Genomic DNA, 26,453 nt, shown 5'->3' with positions numbered 1-26,453 from the left:
AGTGTGAGAGATACATCTGGGGGCGTCTGGGTGGCTCAGTCAGTCAAAGTGTCTGCTTTTGGCTCATGTTATGATCTCCGGGTCCTGGGATTGAGCCCCATGTTGGGCTCCCTGCTCAGTGGGGAGTTTGCTCATTTCCCTCCCTGTGCTCCTCCCCAACCCTCACTCCGTCTCTCTGTCTCAAAAAAAAAAAGAAAGAAAGGAAGGAAGAAATATGTCTAGGCAAATAAGCAGGGACCAGTGAAGTGTTTATGTAGAAATTTTATATCAGATTTGCTTTTTAGTAAGGTCTCTCTGGCAACAGTGATTGAGAAGAGTTTTCAGAAAAAAGATTAAAGGAAGATAAGCCAGTTAAGAATCGTAATAGAATCTAGAGGGGAGTAGCAGTGGAGTTGGAGGAAAGGGCCAAAACTAAAATATTTGGTAATTGGAAACTGAGTAAGTAGCAGTAAGGACTGTGATGGAGGGACTCTAGGAAAAGTTGCAACTCAAAAGCCAAAAGATAAGTTTTTAAAGGGGTATAAATTATTAGGCAGCACTAGACAGGGGTGCCCTTGTGTCAGGAGGGAGAAGCTTGTGTGCATTATGGAATGGGAACACAGTTTGTTCTGCAAACTTCAGCTAAAACACTAATCATATTTCGGGAAGTCATAGGAGAAAAACTGAAAAGGTGAATCAAGACCATATTTTTTGAGGGACCTAACACCCATTTAGATGAGTTTTCATTTATTTCAGCAGATTCTGGGGAACCAGTAAAGATTTTTTTTTTTAACAGAATGTGTCTTGTAATTATGTTTGAAGAAGATTCATTTGACTTTGGTTGAAGGACAGTAAAGGTAGAGATGTTACGGTGTCTGATTGGCTCAGTTGGAAGAATGTGTGACTTTTGATCTCAGGGCCATAAGTTTGAGCCTCACTTGGGTGTAGAGATTACTAAAAAAAGTAAACAAACTTAAAAGATAGAGATGTTAATTAGCAGCTATTACAATAAAATGAGATGGATACAGAGAAATCAGTGGATTGGACATAATGGTTTAATCTCTAGAACACAAAGTTGATATTCCAGGACATGTTATATATGTATAATTCAGTGTGAATGGTGTCTCCTGGAGTTATAAGCCAGACTCTAGTTTTGATTTTGGCTGACTTGAAGAATAGCAACCATGAGGAAGTTAGGAAGAGATACTAGTTGACCAGAGAAAACTAATGTAGTTTCTTTGTTTTAGCAACATGTGTTCTATATACATCCACTACTTCTCTCAAAGTCCAAGGTAGTAGTCATTTTTTAAGAGATTTATTTATTTTAATTTATTTTTATATTTTAAAGATTTGTTTGAAAGAGAGCGAGCATGAGTGGGAGGGTCAGTGGGAGAGAGAATCTCAACCAGACTCCACAATGAGTGGAGCCTGATGCAGGGCTCAGTCTCACAACCCTGAGATCACAACCCAAGCCAAAACCAAGAGTCAGACACTTAACCAGATGCTTAATGAACTGTTCCACCCAGACACCCGTAAAGATTTATTTTGAAGTAATCTCTACACCCAACATGGGGCTCAAACTTAAAACCCTGTGATTAAGAACCTCATGTTCCACTGATTGAGCCAGCCAGGTACCCCTTCTTTTTTTATTTTCTTTTTAAAGATTTTATTTATTTATTTGACAGAGATCACAAGTAGGCAGAGAGGCAGGCAGAGAGAGAGAGGAGAAAGCAGGCTCCCTGTGGAGCAGAGAACCCAGTGTGGGGCTCGATCCCACGACCCAGGTATCGTGACCTGAGCCGAAGGCAGAGGCTTTAACCCACTGAGCCACCCAGGCGCTCCACCCCTACATTTTTTTAAGTCACCAAGAAACTAGTGTAACAGTATATAGTACCTGAAATTTGGCATTTCCTTGCTTTATATAATTAATTAATTATTAATTAATAATAATAATTATTATTATTAGTTATTTAATTAATACCTACTGAAGGACAGCCAGGTTTCTAATTTTCTTGCTATTAAAACAAATTATTACAGTTTTAAAACTTTTGTATTTATATCTTTATACACTTACACGCTAGTATATCTGTAGGCTATCTTACTAGAAATGGGAGTGTCTTGGGGTATTTAAAACTTTTACAGGTTCTGCCCAATCACCTTCTGAAATTGGACAGTAGCAGTTTATATTCTGTCCAAGAGTACAATTTTATTACACCTATATCATTACATCTACCTCAGTGTTCTTATTTCATTCTCATTTTAGTAACCTACTTTTTTTTTTTTTTTAAGATTTTATTTATTTATTTGACAGAAATCAGAAGTAGGCAGAGAGAGGGAGAAGCAGGCTCCCTGTGAAGCAGAGATCCTGATGCAGGGCTCGATCCCAGGACCCTGAGATCATGACCTGAGCCAAAGGCAGAGGGGCAGAGGCTTAACCCTTTGAGCCACCCAGGCGCCCCCTACCCCATATGTCTTCTTAATTATTTAAGAAATGAATAACAATTTGTTGCTGAAACTTGGAGGCTAAGATTTTCATTTTCCTTTAACATTGTGGTATTTTCACAGGTAGCAGGAAAGAACTCAGAAAAGAGAAATTGGGGGCACATGGCTGGCTCAGTTGGTGGAGCGTGTGGCTCTTGATCTTGGGGGGTGAGGGTTTGAGCCCATTGTTGGGTGTAGAAATTAATTCAAAATATAAAATCTCTAAAAAAAAAAGAAATGAGATAGTAATGACGTTCATAGGATATTTCATATGTTACTCCTTTTGTCTTTTCTAGTTTGAAATACCTCTGGACTCCATATGTGTGCATGTTAGCAGCATTTGGTGTATGTTCTCCTGAACTTTGGATGACACTTTTCAAGTGGCTTCGATTACGAACTGTACACCCAGTATTGTTGGTGAGCCATTGTTACTTTGGTTAAATACTTGCTTCTCTTTCAGTTATATAAATGGAAAGCACATTGAATATAATTGAAATAGCATGAGTAAATCATATTATGACTTGAGGTTAAAAGATGTTGTGAAAAACTTTTTTTTAATATAATTTCTGATTATAAAGTAAATGCATTTAAATGCAGACAGGTAAAATACATCTCTCTCATGAGAGAGTCAGACTTAGATTTTCTCTCAGTTCATGCTTTTAGTTCTTGAAGGATAGACTTAAGGGTGACAAACAGGCCAAGAAAAGGCTGTTGTCCAGGTACTGGACGTGGTGGATGGAAGTGATAAAAACTTCAATATATTGAGTGTTCACTCAATGAAATAAAACATTTCATGTGCTATTCGATGCTTACAAAGACCCTAATGGCCAAGTTTTATTATCTGTATTTTGTAGATGAAAAAATTAAGGCTTAAACTGGTTAAATAACTTGCCTAAGATCACATGGCTTATAAATGTGGAAACCATGATTTATACCTAGGTTTTTCTGACTCCAGAGACCGTTTACTTAATACTATGCTATACTGGAGTGAAAAAAAATAGTAAAAGAAGGTTAATAAGACTTGGTGCTTCATTAAGTATGGAGACTAAAGAAGAAGGAGAAATCATAGGTATTTCCTAGGTCTCTAGTTTGTGAGACTACGGATTGTGGGGTTGTCATGAGACGATGGAAGAAGAACAAGTTTTGACAAGGAGGTGATAGATAATAATCTTCTGTAATAGTCATATTGTGTTTTGCCAGTCTTTTTCCAGAGAAATTTATATTTTCTTATTTTATTTATTTTTTTAAAGGTTTTATTTATTTATTTGACAGCAAGAGATCACAAGCAGGCAGAGAGGGAAGCAGAGATGGGGTGGGGGGGAGCAGACTCCCCGCTGAGCAGAGAGCCCAATGCTGGGCTCAATCCCAGGATCCTGGGATCATGACCTGAGCTGAAGGTAGAGGCTTTAACCCGCTGAGTCACCCAGGTGCCCCTGTATGTTCTTATTTTAGCATAATTATTGATAAATACTGGCTATTTTTCCTGTGTTAATTCATTATCTTTTTGTTGATAGCTGTTTAGGTAGCACAGTTCAGTGTCCTTTGTAAACTCTTAAAATTTAAATTCCTGTGTCAAATGCTGATTTTTTTAAAAGATTTAATTTATTTATTTGACAGACAAAGATCACAGGTAGGCAGAGGGGCAGGCAGAGAAAGAGAGGGGTAAACAGGCTCCCTGCTGAGCAGAAAGCCCAATGCGGGGCTCGATCCCAGGACTCTGAGATCAGGATCTGAGCTGAAGGCAGAGGCTTTAATCACTGAGCCTCCCAGGCGCCCCTTGATTTGTTATTTGAAATATAGTATAAATGTTACCCTTTTTTATGTTCTGCCTTTATATAGTAAACATGTATGTCTCACTTTATGTCTTAAATTCATTAGTCTTCACTATTCTCACTCTGTGAACTAGGTTCCACACTGACTTCAGTTTCTCTGACTGAAATTTTTACAACTGTAAGAATCTGTCATTGGTCATAGAGTCAATGTCTAAGACTTCCTGAAATGTATTTATCCGTAATCATTTTTCTTTCAATGTTTTAGGCTCTTATTCTGAGTATGGCTGTTCCCACTATAATAGGTCTCAGCTTATGGAAAGAGGTAAGAAAATCAGATTTTTGTATTATTAATATGTACTTCAAGGTATTGATAAGTTTATGTCTGTGTAGCATATTTATATTGAGACACTACTCTCACAACATAAAATGTGCTATTAGTATGCTTAATTTTTTATCAGTAGGAACATTAAAAAAAGAGTTAAGACTTTTTTTTTTTAAGATTTTATTTATTTATTAGACAGAGGTCACAAGTAGGCAGAGAGGCAGACAGAGAGAGAGGAGGAAGCAGGCCTCCCACCGAGCCAAGAGCCTGATTGGGGCTCGATCCCAGGACCCTGGGATCATGACCCGAGCTGAAGGCAGAGGCTTTAACCCATTGAGCCACCCAGGTGCCCTGCTGAGACATTTTTAGAATGCCATGTAATGCATGTAGTCTAATGCTTTTAAAATTCAGTTTATAATTGTCAAAGGAAATTACTGAATAAATAGGTGATATTATTAAGAAGTATTTTGGCATGAAAAACCCACAGCTAATATCATACTCAATGATGAAAAACTGAGAGGTTTTCCTCTAAAATCAGGAAAACGATAAGGGTGTCTACTCTCTTTACTTATATTCAACATAGTCCTGGAAGTTAGAAGTCGTAACCATAGCAGTCAGACCAGAGAAAGGAATTTAAAAAACATCCAAATTGGTAAGGCAGAAGTAAAATTTTTATCATTTGCAGATGACATGATAGTATATATAGAAAACTCTAAAAACTCCACCAAAAAACTACTAGAACTGGGGTGCCTGGGTGGCTTAGTTGGTTAAGCCTCTGCCTTCAGCTCAGGACATGATCCCAGGGTCCTGGGATTGAGTCCTGTGTATGACTTTGTGTTCATCAGGGAGTCTGCTTTCCCTCCCTCTCCACTTTACCCTTCCCCTGCTCATGCTTGCTCTCTCTCTGTCTCAGATAAATAAATAAAATCTTAAAAAACCGAAAAAACCTGCTAGAACCGGTAATTGAATTCAATAAGATCATGGACTACAAAATCTCTATACAGAAATCCATTGCGTTTCTATACACCAATAATGAATGAAGCAGCAGAAAGAGAAATTAAGAAAACAGTCCCATGTGCAATTACACCAAAAATAACAAGATACCTAGGAATAAGCCTAACCAAAGAGCTGAAAGACCTGTACTCTGAAAACTATAAAACAATGACGAAAGAAATTGAAGATGACGCAAAGAAATGGAAAGACATTCCTTGCTCATGGGTTGGAAAAACAAATATTGTTAAAATGTTTATACTACCCAAAATAATCTACACATTTAGTGCAATCTCTGTCAAAATACCAACAGCATTTTTCCAAGATACCAACAGAATTAGAACAAACAATCCTAAAATTTATATGGAACTGCAAATGACCCCAAATAGCCAAAGCAATCTTATAAAACAAGATTGGAGGTCTTACAATTCCAGACTTCATGTTATGTTACAAAGCTGTAGTAGTCAAAACAGTATGGCAGTGGCACAAAAAGAGACCCATAGACCAATGGAACAGAATAGGAAGCCCAAAAATAAACCCACAATTATAAATTATATGGTCAGTTAATCTTCAACAAAAGAGGTAAAAAGATGCAGTGGAAAAAAGTCTCTTCAACAAATGATGTTGAGGGGCACCGGGGTGGCTCAGTGGGTTAAACCTCTGCCTTCAGCTCCGGTCATGATCCCGGGGTCCCGGGATCGAGCCCCACATCGGGCTCTCTGCTCCGCAGGGAGCCTGCTTCCTCCTCTCTCTCTCTGCCTGCCTCTCAGCCTACTTGTGATCTCTATCTGTCATATAAATAAATACAATCTTTAAAAAAAAAAAATGATGTTGAGAAAACTGGCCAGCTAAAAGAATGAATGTGGAGCACCTTCTTATACCATACACAAAAATAAGCACAAAATGGATTAAGGACCTAAATGTGAGACCTGAAATCATAAAAATCCTAGAAGAGAACACAAACAGTAATTTCTCTGACATTAGCCATAGCAGCTTTTTTCTAGATATGTCTCCTGAGAGAAGGGAAACAAAACCAAAAATAAACTATTGGGACTATATCAAAATAAAAAGCTCTGAACAGCAAAGGAAACAGTCAACAAAACAAAAAGAGAGCCTGCTGAATGGGAGAAGATGTTTGCAAATGATGTACCTGATAAGGGGTTAGTATCTAAAATGTATATAGAACTGGGGCACCTGGGTGGCTCACTTGGTTAAGCATCTGACTCTTGATTTCAGTTCAGGTCATGATCTCGGTCCTGGGATTGAGTCTGTGTCAGGCTCCAAGCTCTGTAGGGAGTCTGCTTGAGAGTCTCTCTCTCCCTCTGCCCCTCCCCCGCTGTACTTTTGCTCACTCAATCTCTAAAAAAACAAGTCTTTAAAAAAAAAAAAAGATATGGGGCGCCTGGGTGGCTCAGTGGGTTAAAACCTCTGCCCTCGGCTTAGGTCATGATCTCAGGGTCCTGGGATTGAGCCCCGCATTGAGCTCTCTGCTCAGCAGGGAGCCTGCTTCCACCTCTCTTGTCTGCCTGCCTCTCTGCCTACTTGCGATCTCTCTCCCTGTCAAATAAATAAATAAAATCTTTAAAATAAAAAATTAAAAATTACAAAAATATAAAGATAGGCAGAAGACATAATTGTCCAAAGAGGATGTACAGATAGCCAACAGACCCATGAAAAGATGCTCAACATCACTCATCATCAGGGAAATGCAAATCAAAACCATAAGGAGATATCACCTCACACCTGTCAGAAGAGCTGAAATCAGAAACACAGGAAATAAGTCTTGGCAAGTATGTGGAAAAATAGAATCCCTCAATAGAATCCCTTGTACACTGTTAGTAGAAATGCAGACTGGTGGGGCATCTGGGTGGATCAGTTGTTGAGCATCTACTTTTGACTGGGGCCCTGATCCCAGGATTGAGGCATTGGGCCCCACATTGGGCTCCCTTCTCAGTGGGGAGCCTGATTCTCCCTGTCCTGCCTGCTCTTCCCCCTGCTTGTGCTCTCTTTCTCTCTCTCAAATAAATAAATAAATAAATAAAATAAAAATCTTTAAAAAAAAAAAAGAAAGAAAGAAAGAAAAGAAATGCAAACAGGTACAGCCATTGTGGAAGACAGTATGGAGCTTCCTCAAAAAATTAAAAATGGAACTATGTTATGATCCATCAGTTGGACTACTGGGTATTTACCCAAAGAATACAAAAACACTAATTCAAAGGGGTACATGCACTCCTATGTTTATTGCTGCATTATTTACAATAGCCAAATTATGGAAACAGCCCAAGGGTCCATTGACAGATGAATGGATAAAGAAAATGTGGTGCATATATGTATATACACACACACACATACATATACATATACACATACACATACATTTACAATGGAATATTATGTAGCCATAAAAAAGAATGGAATCATGCCATTTTCAACAACATTGTTGGATCTTGAGAGTATAATGGTAAGTGAAATAAGTCAACCAGAGAAAGACAAATACCATATGATTTCATTCATACGTGGAATTTAAGAAATAAGACAAAGGAAAGAGAAAAGAGAGAAACCAGAACAAAACAGATTCTCAACTATAGAGAACAAATGAACAGTTGCCAGAGGGGAGGTGGGTGAGGGAATGGTTGAAATAGGTGAAAGGGATTAAGAATACACTTAACTTGATGAGCACTGAGTAATATATGAAATTGCTGAATCACTATATTGTACATCTGAAATGAATATAACACTGTATGTTAACTACACTGGAATTTTTAAACAATTATTTTGGCAACTCCAAAATTTAAATATTTGTAAAATAGTTTATTGTAATGTAACATGAAGCTAATTGAAATTAATTGTGTGTGCATGAAAGATACAGCTGATAATTGGTAATGAGAAAATTATTTATTGAGTCTAGGCATTAAATTAAACATAAAATAGATTACTTTGAAGAATTTATTTATTTGAGAGAGAGCGAGCCTGAGTTGGGGGGCAGGGGTAGAGGAGAGGGAGGCGGAGGAGCAGACTCTTCACTGAAGAGGGAGCCAGATGCGGGGCTCGATCCCAGGACCCTGAGATCATGACCTGAGCCGAAGGCAGATGCTTAACCTACTGAACTACCCAGATGCCCCTAAAATAGATTATTTAGATTATTTGTAACTGAGAGGGAAGAGCAGCTCACTGGAAGGAAGTAAAAAGATCCTTGACATTTTTCCCCTGGGAAAAATGTTTAAATACTGTTTGTCTTATGTTAGTCTCTTAGTCTTTTGAAATACTGTGTAACGGTTTTAAACTTTCTGGATATATACATGATTATATACATTTATACATTTTGGAAATTTTGTTTTGCATTTTAGTTTTTTCCAAGATTAATGACAGAATTAATGGAACTACAAGAATTTTATGACCCAGATACAGTGGAACTTATGACCTGGATAAAGTAAGAATTGAACTGCTTTTAAGACTGTTGTTAAATTGCTGCATGCTATCTAATTGATTCGGAGGAAATAATAAATTAATGCTTTTCCATTCTCATAAAACTCAGAATTTTACCTCCATGCTTTTAGGGATATTTAGTTTTTGATTGACCTATAATTCAAATTTTCTAATTGAATTCTTCACTGAAAATACAGCATTGTGAGGCACCTGGCTGACTCAGTCAGAAGAGCATGCGAATCTTGATCTCTTGGTGGTGAGTTCAACCCTCATGTTGGGTATAGAGATTACTTAAATAAATAAAAAACTTAAGAAAATATAGCATTGTAAGTTTGAAATTTGAGATCTTGCCGTCAAACACCTAGAAATGTGGAGTATAAATGAACAAATATTCCTTTGAATAGTCAAGATGATGCTTCTTTTGCCCTGTGTTGGAAGTGGATGAGTGGTGGATTGCTAGTCTTGGTAACCAACTTTACCAAAACTTAAAATTTTAGTTTTAATACCCATGCACATTTTAATGCTCACCTAGGACCAGAGATGTGGTCTTGGGCCAGTGGATGCAGGGAACCATAACTGAAACACCTTTTCCCTCTCCAAACACATGCACATAACTAAGGGACCCTCAGAGGGTTACAGTATCAGGGAAAGGATAGACTAACAACCTAACAGGAGTGCTAGAAGCAGATGTTAAGAAGGCTTGTATTCCTTGGCTTCAGCTTTTGGTCAAAAAAAGTTTTTCCTTTGAATTTGTAGCACTGGATCTGAATTCACATGGGTTTGCAGTTTGAAGTTATACTTGTTTAATCCAGGAAACCCCCAGTCAAGAAAGTATCATAAAAAGTGGTCCTGGGGTGCTTTGGAGTATCTGTTAATATTCTCAACCCAGGCTACACAGGTTCCTACAAATAAGACTTCATGGAGATGAGCTCTCAAATTACAAAACACATGAGGAAACAGTCTAATACAGTAAGAATTAGCTGTTGTTTGAGATCAACAGCAGAATTAGACCTCTAGCAATTTTTTTTGTTTATTTATGTATTTACTTGAGTAATCTCTACACCCAATGAGACCCTTAGATCAAGAGTTGCATGCTCTTCTGACTGCACCAGCCAGATCCCCCAGACCTGTAGCAATTTCTGATAATAAAACTTGTTTATGTCAGTTTTTGATGCATAATAGACTATCACAAAATTTAGTGGCTATAAACGATAAACGTTTGTAATTTTGCACCATTTTGACCATCAGCTGAGTTAGGAGAGTGGGGAGGATTCTTCTGGTCTGGGCCAGCTGATCTAGGTCTGGGTAGCCTGGCATGGCCTCTCATATGTCTAAAGGTATCAGACTTGGTCATGGGTCTCTCATCAAACAGCCAGGTAGCCTGGGTTCATTCACAAGGTAGTAGTTGTAAAGTTACCAAGAGAGCAGCAGGAGAACACAGATGCCAATGTCAAGCATTTTCTTTTTAAATTTTATTTATTTATTTGACAGACAGAGATCACAAGTAGGCAGAGAGAGAGAGGGAGAAGCAGGCTCCCTGCTGAGCAGAGAGCCCGGTGGTGGGGCTCGATCCCAGGACCCTGGGATCATGACCTGAGCCAAAGGCAGACGCTTTAACCCACTGAGCCACCCAGGCGCCCCAATGTCAAGCATTTTTAAAGTCTCTGCTCACTTTATGTTGTTCTGTTGGCCAAAGCAGGTCACATGACCAAGACCAGCATTTGCTCCGAGAGCATAGGTATGGGAGAAGAATCATTGCAGGCGTTTTGTGACTAGAATACCCCACGGATAGACATTATAAAATGAACTACATTGGAAATTATTTAACATAGAAGAAGAAACTAAAACATGAAAAAGAAATGAAACACTATCAAAAATAGCCAAGAAAATATGGGGGGGAGACAAAAATGTTTCTAGAATGAGGAATAGATTTATAGAAATGAGAATTGGTCTTATCATAAAGTCTTGTTGCTGTAAATACACCCTTCATATGTCTAAAAATTGTTTTCTTTTGATCACTCTTAACTATTGCCTGTTAATATTTTCTGTGAATTGTATTTACCATTGTGGAACACTGACTGTATAGCTTTGCATTGTTATTAACAAAAGAGGAAATTGATTCTGGGTTTGTGATTTATCACAATATTTTCAAAACCAGCACAGGGTCCTGAACATTGAACATTGTGCATCAGGCAGTCAGACATATATATTATCATGGTGTAATTATCCTGTTTGTTTCCCTATTACTGGGTGTGCCCTGAGGACAGTGGTTATATGCTGCCTTTTATTTCCAGAGCTTGGCATTGTTCCTAGACTGTGTAGGTTAATGCTGAACACAGGAAGTGATTAAATAAGTAAAGACATTGGAGCAATCCTTCAGGATCTGCTTTTAGTTTTGTAAGTGGCATCTGTCTGGGACTTTGGATCGTGGTTCAAAGTGGAGAACTACATGTGTTATCTGAAGACAGGTATATGGTAAAGGTAGGGAAGAAGCAGGAAGGTGGATGGATTGGGAAGAATTTGGGCTGTGGTAGTTAATATTCGCAGAACGATAAATTTGAGAATTCACATTATCACCAGTGAATTGACCACACTATATAAAGTAGTGAATTCCTGTCATTATATATACCCTGCATATTTTTTAGTGGTATTATTACCACCTGACCTATATGTTTATTGTCCTTACAGTCTCTCTCAAAAACAGGGACCTCATCTTCATCCCTGCTTTAAAAAAATTTCTGTATTTTCAGCATTCAGAATAGTTCCTGGCACATAGTAAGTGCGCAGTTTTTTTTTTTTAAGGAATTTGTAAATGAAGTGAAAGCTGACATTGAAACTCAAATGTACAATACATTGTTGAGTTTGTGCTATATCAGAGTTGGTATAAATCAGTGATCTAAATAGTGTGTAAATCTGTGTGTCTCTTTACAGAAGACAAGCTCCAGTTGCAGCTGTGTTTGCAGGGAGTCCACAGTTAATGGGCGCCATTAAATTATGCACTGGATGGATGGTGACCAGCTTGCCCCTTTACAATGATGATGATCTTCTCAAGAGAAATGAAAACGTAAGGCATTTTAGATTACACGTTTGGATCTTTCTAACATTGCTCTTTATTTTCAGTGTAGCTCTGTAATGATGTATATGTTCTTGATTAGTTAGGAATATCCAAACAATTTTAGAAAGAGTTAATTTGGGCACCTGGGTGGCTCAGTGGGTTAAGCCGCTGCCTTTGGCTCAGGTCATGATCTCAGGGTCGCACATCAGGCTCTCTGCTCGGCAGGGAGCCTGCTTCCTCCTCTCTCTCTCTCTCTCTGCCTCCCTCTCTGCCTACTTGTGATCTCTCTTTGTCAAATAAATAAATTAAAAAAAAAAAAAGAAAGAAGGTTAATTTGCTTTAGTTTTTAAAAAGCTGTATGTTTAAGCAAGGGGAGAACCAAAATTCAAATAATAATTTCTTTATTTTATGAATAGTATTGATGTTTCTAGGAGAAACCTTTAATTTTCCACAAAGTTTCAAGAGGACACTGATATGTCCTCTTTGGAAAATATCATTGTTCTTAACCAAATTATTGAAGGAAGTCAGGCTATCAGTTAATATCTTGATGCATTTTGTATTTCCAAGCTAAAATTGTATCTCACTGTAGTTTATGTTTTGGTATGGGCTGTTACTGATAACTTAGTATAATATTAGGATGATAATCTAATTTTTTACTATTCAGAGAATATATTTGAATGTTTAGTCTGGATATAAATGGTAACTTCATATCTGAGAGCAGTGACTAACTGAACCTGAATTCCAAATATTCTGTTTTTCAGTTAGAGAGAATTTCATAATGGTTTTTAATCAAGCTCTAAGCTAAGGAGATAGTATAGCAATATAGAATTTAGACTGTAAGAATGCAGACTATGGAATTAGAATACCTGGACTCAGATGCTACTTCTGCCATGTGCTAGCTCTGTGACTTTGAACAAGTTTCTTTTTTTTTAAAGTTTTTATTTAAATTCACTTAATTAGGGGCACCTGGGTGGCTCAGTGGGCTAGGCCGCTGCCTTCGGCTCAGGTCATGATCTCAGAGTCCTGGGATCGAGCCCCACGTCGGGCTCTCTGCTCGGCGGGGAGCCTGCTTCCTCCTCTCTCTCTCTGCCTGCCTCTCTGCCTGCTTGTGATCTCTGTCTGTCAAATAAATAAATAAATAAATATTTTAAAGCAAACAAACAAATAAATAAATAAATAAATTCACTTAATTAACATATAGTGTTAATTAACACCAGTTTCAGGTGTACAATATAGTGATTGAGCACTTCTAATATCTACACCCAACATGGTGCTCAAATTTACAACCCCGAGATCAAGAAATCAAAAATCACAGGCTCTACTGACTGAGCCAGCCAGGATGCCTCTTTTCTTTTCTTTCTTTCTTTCTTCTTTTTTTTTTTTTGCATTTCCACAATAGCTCTTTTTTTTTTAAAATGGAGGTATAATTGACATGTAACAGTATATTAGTTTCATGTGTACAATGTAATGATTTGATATCTATATATATTACAAAGTGGTTACCACAACAAGTCTAGTTAATATTCATTACCATACAGTTATAAAAAATGTTTTTTCTTATAATGAGAACTTTTAAGATACACTCCCTTAGCGACTTTTAAATGAGCAATACAGTGTTATTAACTATAGTCATTATGCTTTACATTTATTTTGTAACTGGACGTTTGTAGACTCCCTTCACCCATTTAATCCCTTATCTCTGCAACCACCAGTTTGTTCTCTGTATCTGTGAGCTTGGATGTTTTTGTTTTTGTTTATAAATTCCACATATAAGTGAGATTATATTGTATTTGTCTTTCTCTGACTTACTTCACTTAGCATAATACCCTCAAGGTACATCCGTATTGTTGTAAATGGCAAAATTTTTTTCTTTTTTGTGGCTGAATAATTTCCTATTTATAAATACACACACATATATACTACATTTTCTTTATTCATTTATTGATGGACATTTAGGTTGTTTCTATATCATGGCTATTGTAAATAATGCTGCAGTGAACATGGGTTTGCATGTATCTTTTTGGATTAGTGTTTTCATTTCTTTTGGATAAATACCCAGAAGTGGAATTGTTGGATGATATGGCAGTTCTATTTTAATTTTTTTGAGGAGACTTCATACTGTTTTCCATTAGTGGCTGCATTACTTTACCTTCCCACAGTGCAAGGGTTCCCTTTTCTCCACAGTCTCACCAACACTTCTTATTTCTTGCCTTTTTGATACTTGGCCATTCTGACAGATGTGAGGTAGTATCTCATTATGGTTTGATTTGTGTATCTCTGATGATAAATGATGTTGAGCCCCCTTTCGTGTACCTGTTTGCCATCCGTATGTCTTCTTTGGAAAAATGTCTACTTAGGTCTTCTGTCTATTTTTTAATGAGATTTTAAAAAGTTTTTATTTATTTTTTTGGGGGGGGGGGTATGAACATTGGGGAGGGAGAGAGGGAGAGGGGAAAGCATGACACAGGGCTCGATCCCAGAACCCCGGAATCATGACCCGAGCCGAAGGCAGGTGCCCAACCAACTGAGCCACCCCACAGATTTTTTTTTTAATTGAGCTGTATGAGTTCTTTATATATTTTAGGTATTAATCCCTGATCACATATATGATTTGTAGATCTTTTCTCCCATTCATTAGGATGCCTTTCATTTTGTTGATGGTTTTCTTTGCTATGCAGAAGCTTTTTAGTTTGATGTAGTCCCAGTTGTTTATTTTTGCTTTTGTTGCCTTTACTTTTACTGTCAAATCCGAAAAAAATCATCGCCAAGAATAATGTCAAAGAGCTTACCACCTGGAGTACCTGGGCAGCTCAGTCATTTGAGCGTCTGGCTCCTGGTTTAGGCTGGGGTTGTGATTTCAGGGTCCTGGGATTGAGCCCTGCAGTGGGTTCTGAGCTCAGTGGGGACTTCTCCCTCTCCTTCTGCCTCTTTCCCTGCTCTTTCTCTTTCTCTCTCAAATAAATAAATCTTAAAAAAAAAAGAGAGAACTTGCCACCTATGTTTGCTTGTAGATGTTTTTTGGTTTCAGGTCTTACATTCAAGACTTTAATCCATTTGAGTTAATTTTTGTGTATTGTGTATGATAGGGGTTCAGTTCCATTCTTTTTGCATGTGGCTTTGCAGTTTTCCCAGCGTTGTTTATTGAAGAGATTGTCCTTTTCGAAGTGTATTTTTTGACTCCTTTGTTGTAAATTGATTTACCATGTATTTTGCATACATGTATATGTGAGTTTATTTCTGGGCGCTCTGTTTTGTTCCATTGATCTTTGTGTCTGTTTATCCTGAAACCCTACTGTTTGGATTAATATAGCTTTGTAATATAGTGTGCAGTTAGCATGATTCCTCCAGCTTTGTTCTTTCTCAAGATTGCTCTCTCTTCAGGGTCTTTTGTGGTTCCATACAACATTAGGATTGTTTGTTGTGAAAAATGCCATTGGAATTTTGATAGGGATTGCATTGAATCTGTAGATTGCTTTAGGTAGTATGTACATTTAAACAGTATTGATTCTTTGAATCCATGAGCATAGAATATCTTTCCTTTTATCCGTGTCTTCTTTAACTTTTTTTTTAAAGATTTTACTTACGTATTTGACAGAGAGAGACACAGCGAGTGAGGGAACACAAGCAGGGGGAGTGGGAGAGGGAAAAGCAGGCTTCCTGTTAGGCAGGGAACCTGATGCAGGTCTCAGTCCCAGGACCCTGGGATCATGACCTGAGCCAATGGCAGACACTCAATGACCGAGCCACCCAGGCGCCCCTATTTCTTTAATTTTGAGAAGTTTCTGAATCTGAATCTAGGAAGTTCTTACGTCTTAGTTGTGAGAATTACAGATAATACACCATGCCTAAAACATAGTAGACCTTAGATAATAGTTATTTAAATACTAAATATTGTACATACACACACACATACGCACACACACACACATAGAAACATAGAATATACAAAGAAGAGCTCAAAAGGAGGAACAGTCAATTCTGGCTACAAAAATCCAAATCTTCATAAAGGGCATTCCATTGATCTGGGCTTTGAAGGACTAGTAGAAACTTGTTTGGAAAAAGAATGCATTTGATTATGATTCTAGGCTGAAAAAGTAACATGAGCTATGAAATTTGTATAGCCATGAAACTAGAAAATACAATGAGGCCGAATTCTGAAGGACCTGCTAAAGAATTTAGACTCACCCTTGAGGCATTTGGGAATTATCAAAGACCTTTAATAAGCCTGGGAATGGAATGCTTAGATCTGTTTGAGAGAGTTAATTATGGTCAGAGCAGAAAACAGATTGAAGCAGGGAGAGGTCAGAGATGAAGAGATCTACCTGGCAGTGATTTACCTTAGAGACAACAGCTGCCTTTGACTAGTACTTGCTGTACTTTGAAAGGGTGGAGTCACTTAAACAGAATGGATATAGCATATTTCTGAACTTTATTTTTTGTGGATTTCTTTGTTATCTTATGATTAGTCTTTTCCTAATATAGAATTTCAGAATCACCTATAATTAGGTCAGACTTTTAATTGGGTTCTAATTAAATTTAAACATTTTAGAGTTTATGTTTTATGTGACTTGACTATGAGGATAGGAACCATGTTTTTTTTTCAAATCTTTGTCTTTCTCTATGGTGTCTAGTACATAGTAAGTGCTGTATAAATTTGTTGTTAAATTAAAATTCAAATCAAACTCCATAAATAAGACCATATAATTTGAATTAGATGCTATCTATAATTCATGACATATGACTAATCTTTGTATAATCTCCTAGGCCAGTGATTCTCAAACCTGGGACTTTTATGCCCCTGGGGGACATTCAGCAATGTCTAGAGACATTTTGATTGTCAAAAGTATAGAAGGAATTCTGTAGCCTTCTAGTGAATCAGGGATACTGCTGAACATCCAGCAATACACAGAACTGTTTTCCTCTGTGCCAGCAGTGAATTATCTAGTGTAAAATGTCAGTAGTGCTGAGATCGAGAAACCCTGTCTATCAGTAATATTATTGCCATTGCAGAGAGGTGGTGTTTTTTTTTTTTTTTAATGTGCCACAGTTTCTCAAAATTTAAAAATAAATAAAAATGTATGTGAAAAACAATAAACAGATATAGACTGGATATTCCCATTGGAATGTATGTAAAAGTAAAATGAGGGAGAAACTTCCTCTTGGTTCATTAGCCTTCTGTTTATCACAGAATATTCAGTTGAGTATTTCTCTCATGTTGGTGGACATCAGACTTCAAGGTGCTGGGTGGACGGCAACCATAACATGGAGTAGGTGGCTGCTGAGTATCAAATTAGGTTGGGATGTTGTCCAGTCTAGATTTCAAATCTCAGTATTTCTAGGGCATATAGTATGTGGTACTTTGGGCTTAACATTTGTGATTTTATTATTTTCTGAAGGGTAGCAAGAGCTAGTCCAATGTCAGCATTTCAGAAAAACTTGAAAAACCTTATTATTTAATAAGATCTAGAACTTAACAATTATACAAGAGCAGCAGAATTATCATGAAAAATACCAGGGGACCAAGACATGAATATTTTATTTTATTTATTTTAAAGATTTTATTTGTTTTTGTGACGGAGAGAAAGAGAGCACAAACAGTGGGCATGGCAGGCAGGAGAAGGAGAAGCAGGCTCCCTGAGGAGCAGGGAACCCAGTGCAGGGCCTGATCCTAGGATGGTGGGATCACCAGCCGAGCCGAAAGCAGACACTTAACCAACTAAGCAACCCAGGCACCCTGATTATTTATTTGTTTTTAATAAAGATTTTATTTACTTATTTGACAGAGAGAGCACAAGCAGGGAGAGCAGCAGAGGAAGAGAGAGAGAAGCAGGCTCTCTACTGAGCAGGAAGCCGGATATGGGACTGGGTCCCAGGACCCCGGGATCATGACCTAAGCCAAAGGCAGACACTTAACTGACTGAGCCATCCAGGTGCCCCAAGACATGAGTTTTAAGCATTCTTGTTCACTCAGTATTTTGTGACAGTGGTCAAATAATGTTTTAACCTTGCTGATTTTATCTCATGTATAAATGAGTATAAAATACTCTGTACATGGTAGTAAAACTCGTATGAACTGTTATAACTCAATAATAAAAAGACAGGCCAATTAGGAATTGAGCAAAGCACATTTGCAGCAATGTGGATGAATCTTGAAGGCATTATGCTAAGTGAAAGAAGTCAGATAAAGACAAATAAGTATATGATACCCTTATATATGGAAGATATAAAAAAGGTATGAAGAAGCCAAACTCATAGAAACAGAATAGAGTGGTGATTACCAAGGGCTGGAGGGTAGGGAAATGGGGAGATATTAATCAAAGCATACAAACTTCAAGGTATCAGATGAATAAGTTCTGGGGATAATGTTAGTATGGTGATTATAGTTAACAGTACTGTATTATATACTTGAAAGTTGCTAAGAGAGTAAATCTTAAATGTTTTTATTTAAAAAAAAAAAAAAATGGCAATTATGTGACACAAAGGAGGTGCCCGCTAATGATATGGTGGTAATCATTTTGCAACATTGAAGTGTGCCGGGACACCTCGGTGGCTCGGGTTAGGCCTCTGCCTTCGGCTCAGGTCACCATCTCAGGGTCTTGGGATCGAGCCCCACATCGGGCTCTGTGCTCAGTGGAGAGCCTGCTTCCCCCTCTCTCTCTCTGCCTACCTCTCTGCCTATTTGTGATGTCTCTCCCTCTGTCAAGTAAATAAATAAAATCTTTTAAAAAAAAAACACACATTTAAGTGTGTCAAATCAATACATTATATACCTTAAACTTGCAAAATGTTATATGTCGATTATATCTCAACAAATCTGGGAAGGAAATGGCCAAAGGACTTAAATGACATTTCTCCAAAGAAGATACAGAGTGGACAATGAATGAATTTCGACCATAAGCTTCTTAAGGGCAGGAATCAAGTCTTAGTGGTTATCTTTATTTTCCAGAGATAGTGCCGAATACTAAGTCATAGTAAATGCTCAATGTATAGTTTCAAATAACAAGTTTTAAAATTACTGTTTTAATTATATTCTTTCAGATCTATCAAATCTATTCAAAGCGATCTGCTGAGGATATTTATAAAATACTGACATCCTACAAGGCTAATTACCTAATTGTAGAGGATGCTATCTGCAATGAGGTGGGAACCACGAGAGGCTGTAGGGTTAAAGATTTATTAGACATTGCAAATGGCCACGTAAGTAACCATTTTAGAAGTTGAATCTTTTTGAGAAAAATGACTTTTTTAAACTTTTACTCATCAAACTTTATTTCTAGACAAGTAAGAATATAATTAGAAGTTCTTTAACAGGGGTGCCTGGGTGGCTCAGTTGGTTAAGCAACTGCCTTTGGCTCAGGTCATGATCCCAGAGTTCCGGGATCAAGTCCCTCATTGGGCTTCCAGCTCCATGGGGAGTCTGCTTCTCCCTCTAACCTTCTCCCTTTTCATGTTCTCTCTCACTGTCTCTCAAATAATAAATAAAATCTTTTTTTTTAAACTTTTTTTTAAAAAGATTTTATTTATCTATTTGACAGAGAGAGAGAGATCACAAGTAGGCAGAGAGGCAGACAGAGAGAGAGGGGAAGCAGGCTCCCTGCTGAGCAGAGAGCCTGATGCGGGGCTGGATCCCACGACCTTGGGATCGTGACCCGAGCCGAAGGCAGAAGCTTTAACCCACTGAGCCACCCAGGTGCCCCAATAAATAAAATCTTTAAAAAAAAAAAAAAAAAAGTTCTTTAACAGTGGGGGAGTACATTAAAAGTACTTTGAAGTGTTTGGGGTTTTTTAAGATTTTATTTTTGTGAGAGAGAGAGCAGAGGGAGGGGCAAAGAGAGAAGCAGACTCCCCACTGAGCAGGGAGCTCCTCGAGCAACTTGATCCCAGGACCCTGGGATCATGACCTGAGCCGAAGGCAGACGCCTAATGACTGAGCCGCCCAGGTGCCCCATTTTTTCCAATGTACAAAAGAAAATTTGGGCAGTTTGCAGAAAAAAATAATTTTACCAATACCTGGATTCCTTATTCATTGCTTGTATTTGTTTCTGTTTCACATTTATGTACAAAAGATGGCATAATTTGGGGCACCTGGGTGGCTTAGTCATTAAGCATCTGCCTTCAGCTCAGGTCATGATCCCAGGGTCCTGGGATCAGGCCCTGCATTGGGCTCCCTGCTCAGTGGGAAGTCTGCTTCTCCCTCTACTACTCTCCGGCTTGTGTTCCCTCTCTTGCTATCTCTCTCGCTCTGTCAAATAAATAAATAAAATCTTAAAAAAAAAAAGATGGCATAATTTGATTTGAATGATGATTTTATTTTAACTTATAATCTAAAGAGCAGCTGGTTGTGTTGTTACATTATTATGTTGAGAATTTTCTGATAATTTGACTCATAGCTAGAAAAATCGCTTGCTAAATTATCACAGTTCCTGATGTCCACAAAAATTAGTGTATTCAGAGCTACCTTGGTTTTAAGGATTTAGCTATAGCTGTATTTTAATTTTTCATTGGTTTTGGCTGTTTTACCAAGCTTTCTTACTTCTCAGCCTGCAGTGTGTACCTTATATATCTGACAACTAAAAGAAAGATGGGAGTTTGTCTATCTGGTAATTAGTGTTGTCTGGAATGGGTGTCTTTACTCCTTGGAAAGTTGGGTTTGAGGGACCTTATAAGAATTTCAGTTGCCAATTCTGAATTGACATGCGTGTTCTATATGGGTTGCAGCCAAGATTTTTTCTGTCTTTTCATAAATGATAAGTTCTTTCTCTTATTGTCCCAGACCAGTTTGGAGGTGAGAAATTAGTTTTTATGATTTCCACTTTTGTCTTTCATCATGACCCCATAAACCTGTAATATAAATGTATTCTGTGTTCTGCTGCATGTATTTTGAATTTTCTTTGTTGGTAGTTGATATCCGTGATCTTCGGCTTAATTGGTGACAAAATGGGATTTTATTAAACATCAGGTATTCAGTAATTACTGCTGTGTTGCTGGCTGTTATCTGGAGCCTGTTAATTCTGATCTTGGCCATCTTTCTGCTCCATTTTGAAGATCAGATTATTTCTTCTTTCATGTAATAACCAGGCATGGACTTAAAGCTACTCCATCCTTTCACTCTAAAAGTTGGTTCTCTGACATCTTTCCAAGCATTAGAAGAATATTTAATGTTTTAGTGTAGAAAACCCTTCAAGCTAGTTAAGCTATCTTAGTGAACATCATTAAGATGAGAATGTAAAGGTTTGCACTGGATAAGTCACAAAAACTTGCTTACTAGATAATTGTGAGTCATTTCTATATAAGGAAAAGAGTTTGAACATATATTAAAAATATGTCAATTTCGGGCGCCTGGGTGGCTCAGTGGGTTAAGCCGCTGCCTTCAGCTCAGGTCATGATCCCAGAGTCCTAGGATCGAGTCCCGCATCGGGCTCTCTGCTCAGCAGGGAGCCTGCTTCCCTCTCTCTCTCTCTCTGCCTACCTCTCCATCTACTTGTGATTTCTCTCTGTCAAATAAATAAATAAAATCTTAAAAAAAAAAAAAAAAAAAAAAAAAAAATATGTCAATTTCTCAGTAGATAAGTCAGAGGAATGATAATTAACTGAGGAGACAGTCTTCTATATTTGAGGATTTTAAAATCTTTCTGAAAATCAGAAACAGTGCCTGGGTGGTTCATACCAAAGGTTCATACCTTCGGCTCAGGGTATGATCCCAGGGTGCTGGTATCAAGCCCTGTGTGGGGCTCTCTGCTTGGCAGGAAGCCTATTTCTCCCTCTGCCACTCCCCCTGCTTATGTTCCCTCACTTGCTAGGTCTCTCTCTGAAATAAAATCTTTTAAAATAAAATAAAATCTTTTAAAAAAGAAAAGAAAAGAAAAGGAACACTTTATACTAGTCTCAATCTCTAGGAGAAGCTGAAGAGCTTAATGGAGATGGTGATTCTCTTCTAAAGAGGGTTCTAGATTTACTAATCAGTGTGAGATAGTCCTTGTGTAGCAATAATGTATTTTTTATATAAATAGTCACTTGTACATTGGTTGTATTTCTCCTATAAACTTCATAACCTTTTGAATATTGTTTCTTATCTTTTGATAGGTGGTTTGCGAAGAAGGTGACAAGTTAACCTACTCAAAATATGGGCGATTTTGTCATGAGGTCAAAATTAACTATTCTCCATATGTGAATTATTTCACTAGAGTATACTGGAACAGATCCTACTTTGTATATAAAATCAACACTGTGATATCCTTTCAGTCTTGAAAGATAGCGGAGCCTTCATTTCAAAGACTTATATCACTTGAAGGAAAATGTGATTTTCTTCTTATCTACACGGTGTCTTTTAGAAATCAGAGTATGGACATTTGAAATGCTGCTGCTTTTTCCCTCCTGCTGTTAACTGGATTCAGAGTTCTGCAGGGAATAGAACATCAAACATTACCATGCTTTGGTAAAATGTCAAATCTACCAGTCTGTCATATTCTTGTCAGGTGTTTTCCTTATCATTACATGGTCTTTATAGACTTTATCTTCTCATTATCTTCTCAACTATTATAAAATTATCCTCATAAATCTTCATTCTGTCTTAACATAGGTCTTGAATTTGAATATGTTCAAGGTGAGAATATATTTCTCAAATAGAACATTTAATAAATATTTCATTTAATGTCATATAATTATAGACTCAAAAGAAGGGAATTCTTCTTACCCTCACGGCAGTTTCTGAAGGTATTTCATGGTTTATAATAGAATTGAAATAGTACAGTAAAAACTAATTTAAATGTTAGCTGATAATATGTGACATTTAAATTAAAATTTGTAAATTGTATAAAGGAATGTGGTTTTGAAGGATATACATAAACATATATCCAGATGTTCCATTATACGGCTCTCATCATCTGCTGCTTGTATAACTGTGCACTTTCTTAGTAAAATACATACATGATGTTGCATTTTATTATTTTACACTATTAAGTGGTTAACATTTTTTACTTGTGCCTGTAAATTTAATACCAGTTTAATCATGATAAAACAGTCACTCTTGTTACCTAAATATTTTTTAAAACAGATACTTAAAAAGAATGTTGTTCAGGTTTTTAAAAGATAAGGAATGGGGTATACAGTGTATTCACATATTTTCTACTGAAGTATTAAGTAAAAAATTAAATCTTTATCAGCACAAGAATATTCTAACATTAATGACTAAAATGACATAACACTAAAATGAACAATTTCCGGAGATGGGGGCAGATGCTATTAAAAACAATTCTGTATACAGGTATGTTTATTATAAAACACAAATGCTGTTATTTATGAAACTATGGTATAGTCTTCAACGTTAAGAACAAAATGACAATTCTTATTAAATTCACAACACAGTTTCACAACCTAAATGCTACGCTCCTTTAGGTTAAGTGTTTTCATATTTTTAATCATTTATGAAAAGATGTTCTTAAATGATTAGTTGGGCTATATAAAGAGATTTGGGATAGATGTATCATTTTAATAAGACAGGATGCATGTTTAGTTTTACCTTACACATATTTAGTGAACAGATCTTTAAAATTTTCACTTATTAGAGTGCTATAAAAAGTACAATTTCAGTACTCTGAATTACTACGTTAGAAGGGAACATCTTTTCGTTAACTTTATTTTCTGTTTTATATATATATGGTTTGGGTTTTTTTTTTTTTTTTTTTTTTTTTTTTAAGTACAAAAGCACATGCATTCTTATACTAGCTCTAGGGTGTTTTGGTTTTTTGGAGCTTCAGAATAATTGTTTGATGGCAGTGTCCTATATTTGATGCACTAGTTTTATTGGTTCTCATTTTATGCTTTTTATATAGTTTTAACAATTATATTAACATAGTTAAAGACAGGGCATTTCAGGTTCTCTATACATCTTAATTAGTGAATCACTAGTATTTAGCTTCAAGCCTTAAGAAAATATTACTGTGGGAGCACCTGGGTGGTTAAGCGTCTGCCTTCGGCTCAGGTCCCAGGGTCTTGGGATCAAGCTGTTCATTGGTCTCCTTGCTCAGCGGGGAGTATGTTCTGTCTCCCTGTGCCTCTCCCCCTGCTTGTGCTCTCTCTCAAATAAATAAATAAAATCTTAAAACAATATATTACTGTGGTTACCTAAGTATACAACAAATGGTCACCTGGTAGTCCTTGTGATCAGAGCATGTAAAAACAATGCAATTTCAAAGTCAGCTTGCATATTTTGAAAGGAAAATAGAATAATCTGTGTAGCATGAAATATTTAATTCACTTTTTACTGATTTATATTATCACATATGCTGAATTAGTTTTGATGTGTCTTTTGTTTTTAGCTTTTGACATATATGTATTAGTAAGTTACTTTTGCTTCTGTCAGCTTATTTCTTAAATAGATTTGGAGAAACTTTTAATTCTTTAAATGATAAATTTTTCAGTCAGCATCAGTTAAAAAGGAAAATGTAAGCTTTATTACAGAAGTAGTAATATTGGATATGAAAGATTAGCTTACTTGCTTCTGTTTTAACTATAGTTAATACAGAAGTAGTCGAAAACTTTGAGGAGCAATTAATTTTATTGCTTATTTGTAGAAAAACAAGTGATTAAAAATTCTGTAAGTAATTCCATTTGGGTAACTTACAGTTGTTAGATTTGATAATAAAAATCTATGAAAGGAGCAAAGATATGGTTTTAGGATGGAAGGAATTTCTCAAAGAAATACAAAACATACTTTGCCCTTGATGTTGCAGAACCATTGAAATAAGTGCCTTAACTTCCATTTACTTTTTACTTTTCAAAAAATATTATGGACCTTTTTCCTTTCTGTAAGATGATTTTGGTATCTTTCCACATCATTAAGCACAGAGGAAGACTCCTCACGATGCTGTTTTCAGTATTAACTTTTAATTCGTTAATAAGCAAATCTTTGGCAAGAGTACTAATGGGATTTCTAGCCTTCTAAATTATTTAGCTTTCCAAATGCCAAACAGGCCAATAAATAAAACTTAATTGATAAGGTATATGATAATGACTCTGTGCTGGTATCTATTTTTTTCCAACTTTGGCGCCTATAACTTGGTGCTTTTTGTTAGACGTAGGGTTTTACAGCCTAGGGAATAGGTGTTGTACTTCAGAACTAACTTTTTTTTTTCATTACTTTTTGTGTACATACCATGTTTTTTCAGGACATTAACCTAAACCGCCAGTAGCCTCACTGTTGTGGCCCTCTTCCAGGTACTCCAGATCGATTCAAGGAGAAGCAGAAATGGTGGTCAAAGTGTATCACAAGTTGGGGCTGGAAAATATGCTTTATAAAAGTAGATTATGAATTTCTTGAAGAGCACAGTGAATAGCCATCTTACTAAACTGTTTTGTTTTTGAAAAATCACTTTTTTGGCCCTATTTTTGAACTGTTTTAAAACATTTTATTGCCTTTAGTGAATAGATAAAAGTAGTGCCTCTCTTTATAAATTCGTGGGGTTTCTAAAAGTTGTAAGTTGATCTTTCTGCTAAGTTTATTTTAAATGCATGAATACTTAAAGATCACGTGTTATGAATTACTGTGTATATTTAGAACCTTTTGTAAAGCAAATAACTAATTCCTAATTTACATCCCAATATATTCTCTCTTCATTTGTCCACTTTTTAAAATATATAGTCTCTATTGTTGCTATTTGCTAGTTGTTTTAGATCCCAATATGTATTAAAATTATACTTTTGAAAAGTTGCAGGTAAAATTGGACAATTTCTTATTAAAATAATAACTCATTAACTTTTTAAATGTTCAGAGGTAACACTTTAAATAAAATTAGATGTGGAACTTGCAGAGAACATATTTGACTCAACTGTTTTCCATCCATTAGGTTTTCTAAACATTAGACTTCCTTGTTTTCTGTAATAAAAAGGGACATTTAAGCACCAGATTTGCCAAATTTACCATAAAATCATTTTTGATTTACTTATGTCCCTTAAAATTTGCAACATTTTACCTGACTTCAGTAATTTTACGTGCAGTTCTATGAGAGATACACTGAACATCTGGCCACGGTAGTTAGTGGATTCATGGTATCAGATAGAAACATGCATTCCAAACTTCTAGTTTGAAATATCTCATGAACAACTTTTTTTATATTGTTAAGTTAATAGCTTTGTACAGCTATTTAGCAAAAATGAATAATATAGCTGCTTTTATGTATGTTGACTTCTGAGTTGTATCTGTAACAATGTATAACAAATTAAATGTGTTTCTCCTGTACTAAAGTTACATCTTTACAAAAGAATAAAAGTTAATTTCAAGAAATAGAAATCCTTTAAGAGTTGGGTTATAAACTAGTTTACTTCAGATTTTGTAACATTAAATGTACTTTTATCAAGAATGAAATTATTTATTTCATGCTTAATGACACTCCTTGTTTTGTTTCTATAATAAAACTTTTTAGAATTTTAA

At 36.5% G+C, this 26,453-nt stretch overlaps 1 protein-coding gene across 4 annotated transcripts in view; it reads left to right on the top strand.

Moving 5' to 3' along the window:
- DPY19L4 (dpy-19 like 4) overlaps positions 1–26,453 on the top strand; it is a 72,941-nt gene extending 46,488 nt beyond the window's left edge. For 2 of the 4 annotated variants that reach the window (XM_082722813.1, XM_082722812.1), the window contains 6 exons: positions 2,757–2,877; positions 4,498–4,554; positions 8,892–8,974; positions 11,902–12,034; positions 19,064–19,222; positions 22,109–26,453. In XM_082722813.1, coding sequence (XP_082578939.1) covers positions 2,757–2,877; positions 4,498–4,554; positions 8,892–8,974; positions 11,902–12,034; positions 19,064–19,222; positions 22,109–22,273 — 718 coding nt within the window. In that variant the 3' untranslated portion in view covers positions 22,274–26,453. The remainder of the gene's footprint in view (positions 1–2,756; positions 2,878–4,497; positions 4,555–8,891; positions 8,975–11,901; positions 12,035–19,063; positions 19,223–22,108) is intronic. The other 2 variants (XM_082722815.1, XM_082722814.1) reach the window with 1 other exon arrangement.

This window comes from Mustela nivalis, assembly GCF_964662115.1.
Source record: "Mustela nivalis genome assembly, chromosome: 2".
NCBI lineage: Eukaryota > Metazoa > Chordata > Mammalia > Carnivora > Mustelidae > Mustela > Mustela nivalis.
The sequence above is the reverse complement of the archived record's forward strand: the minus strand, read 5'-3'. Positions and strand labels throughout refer to the sequence as shown.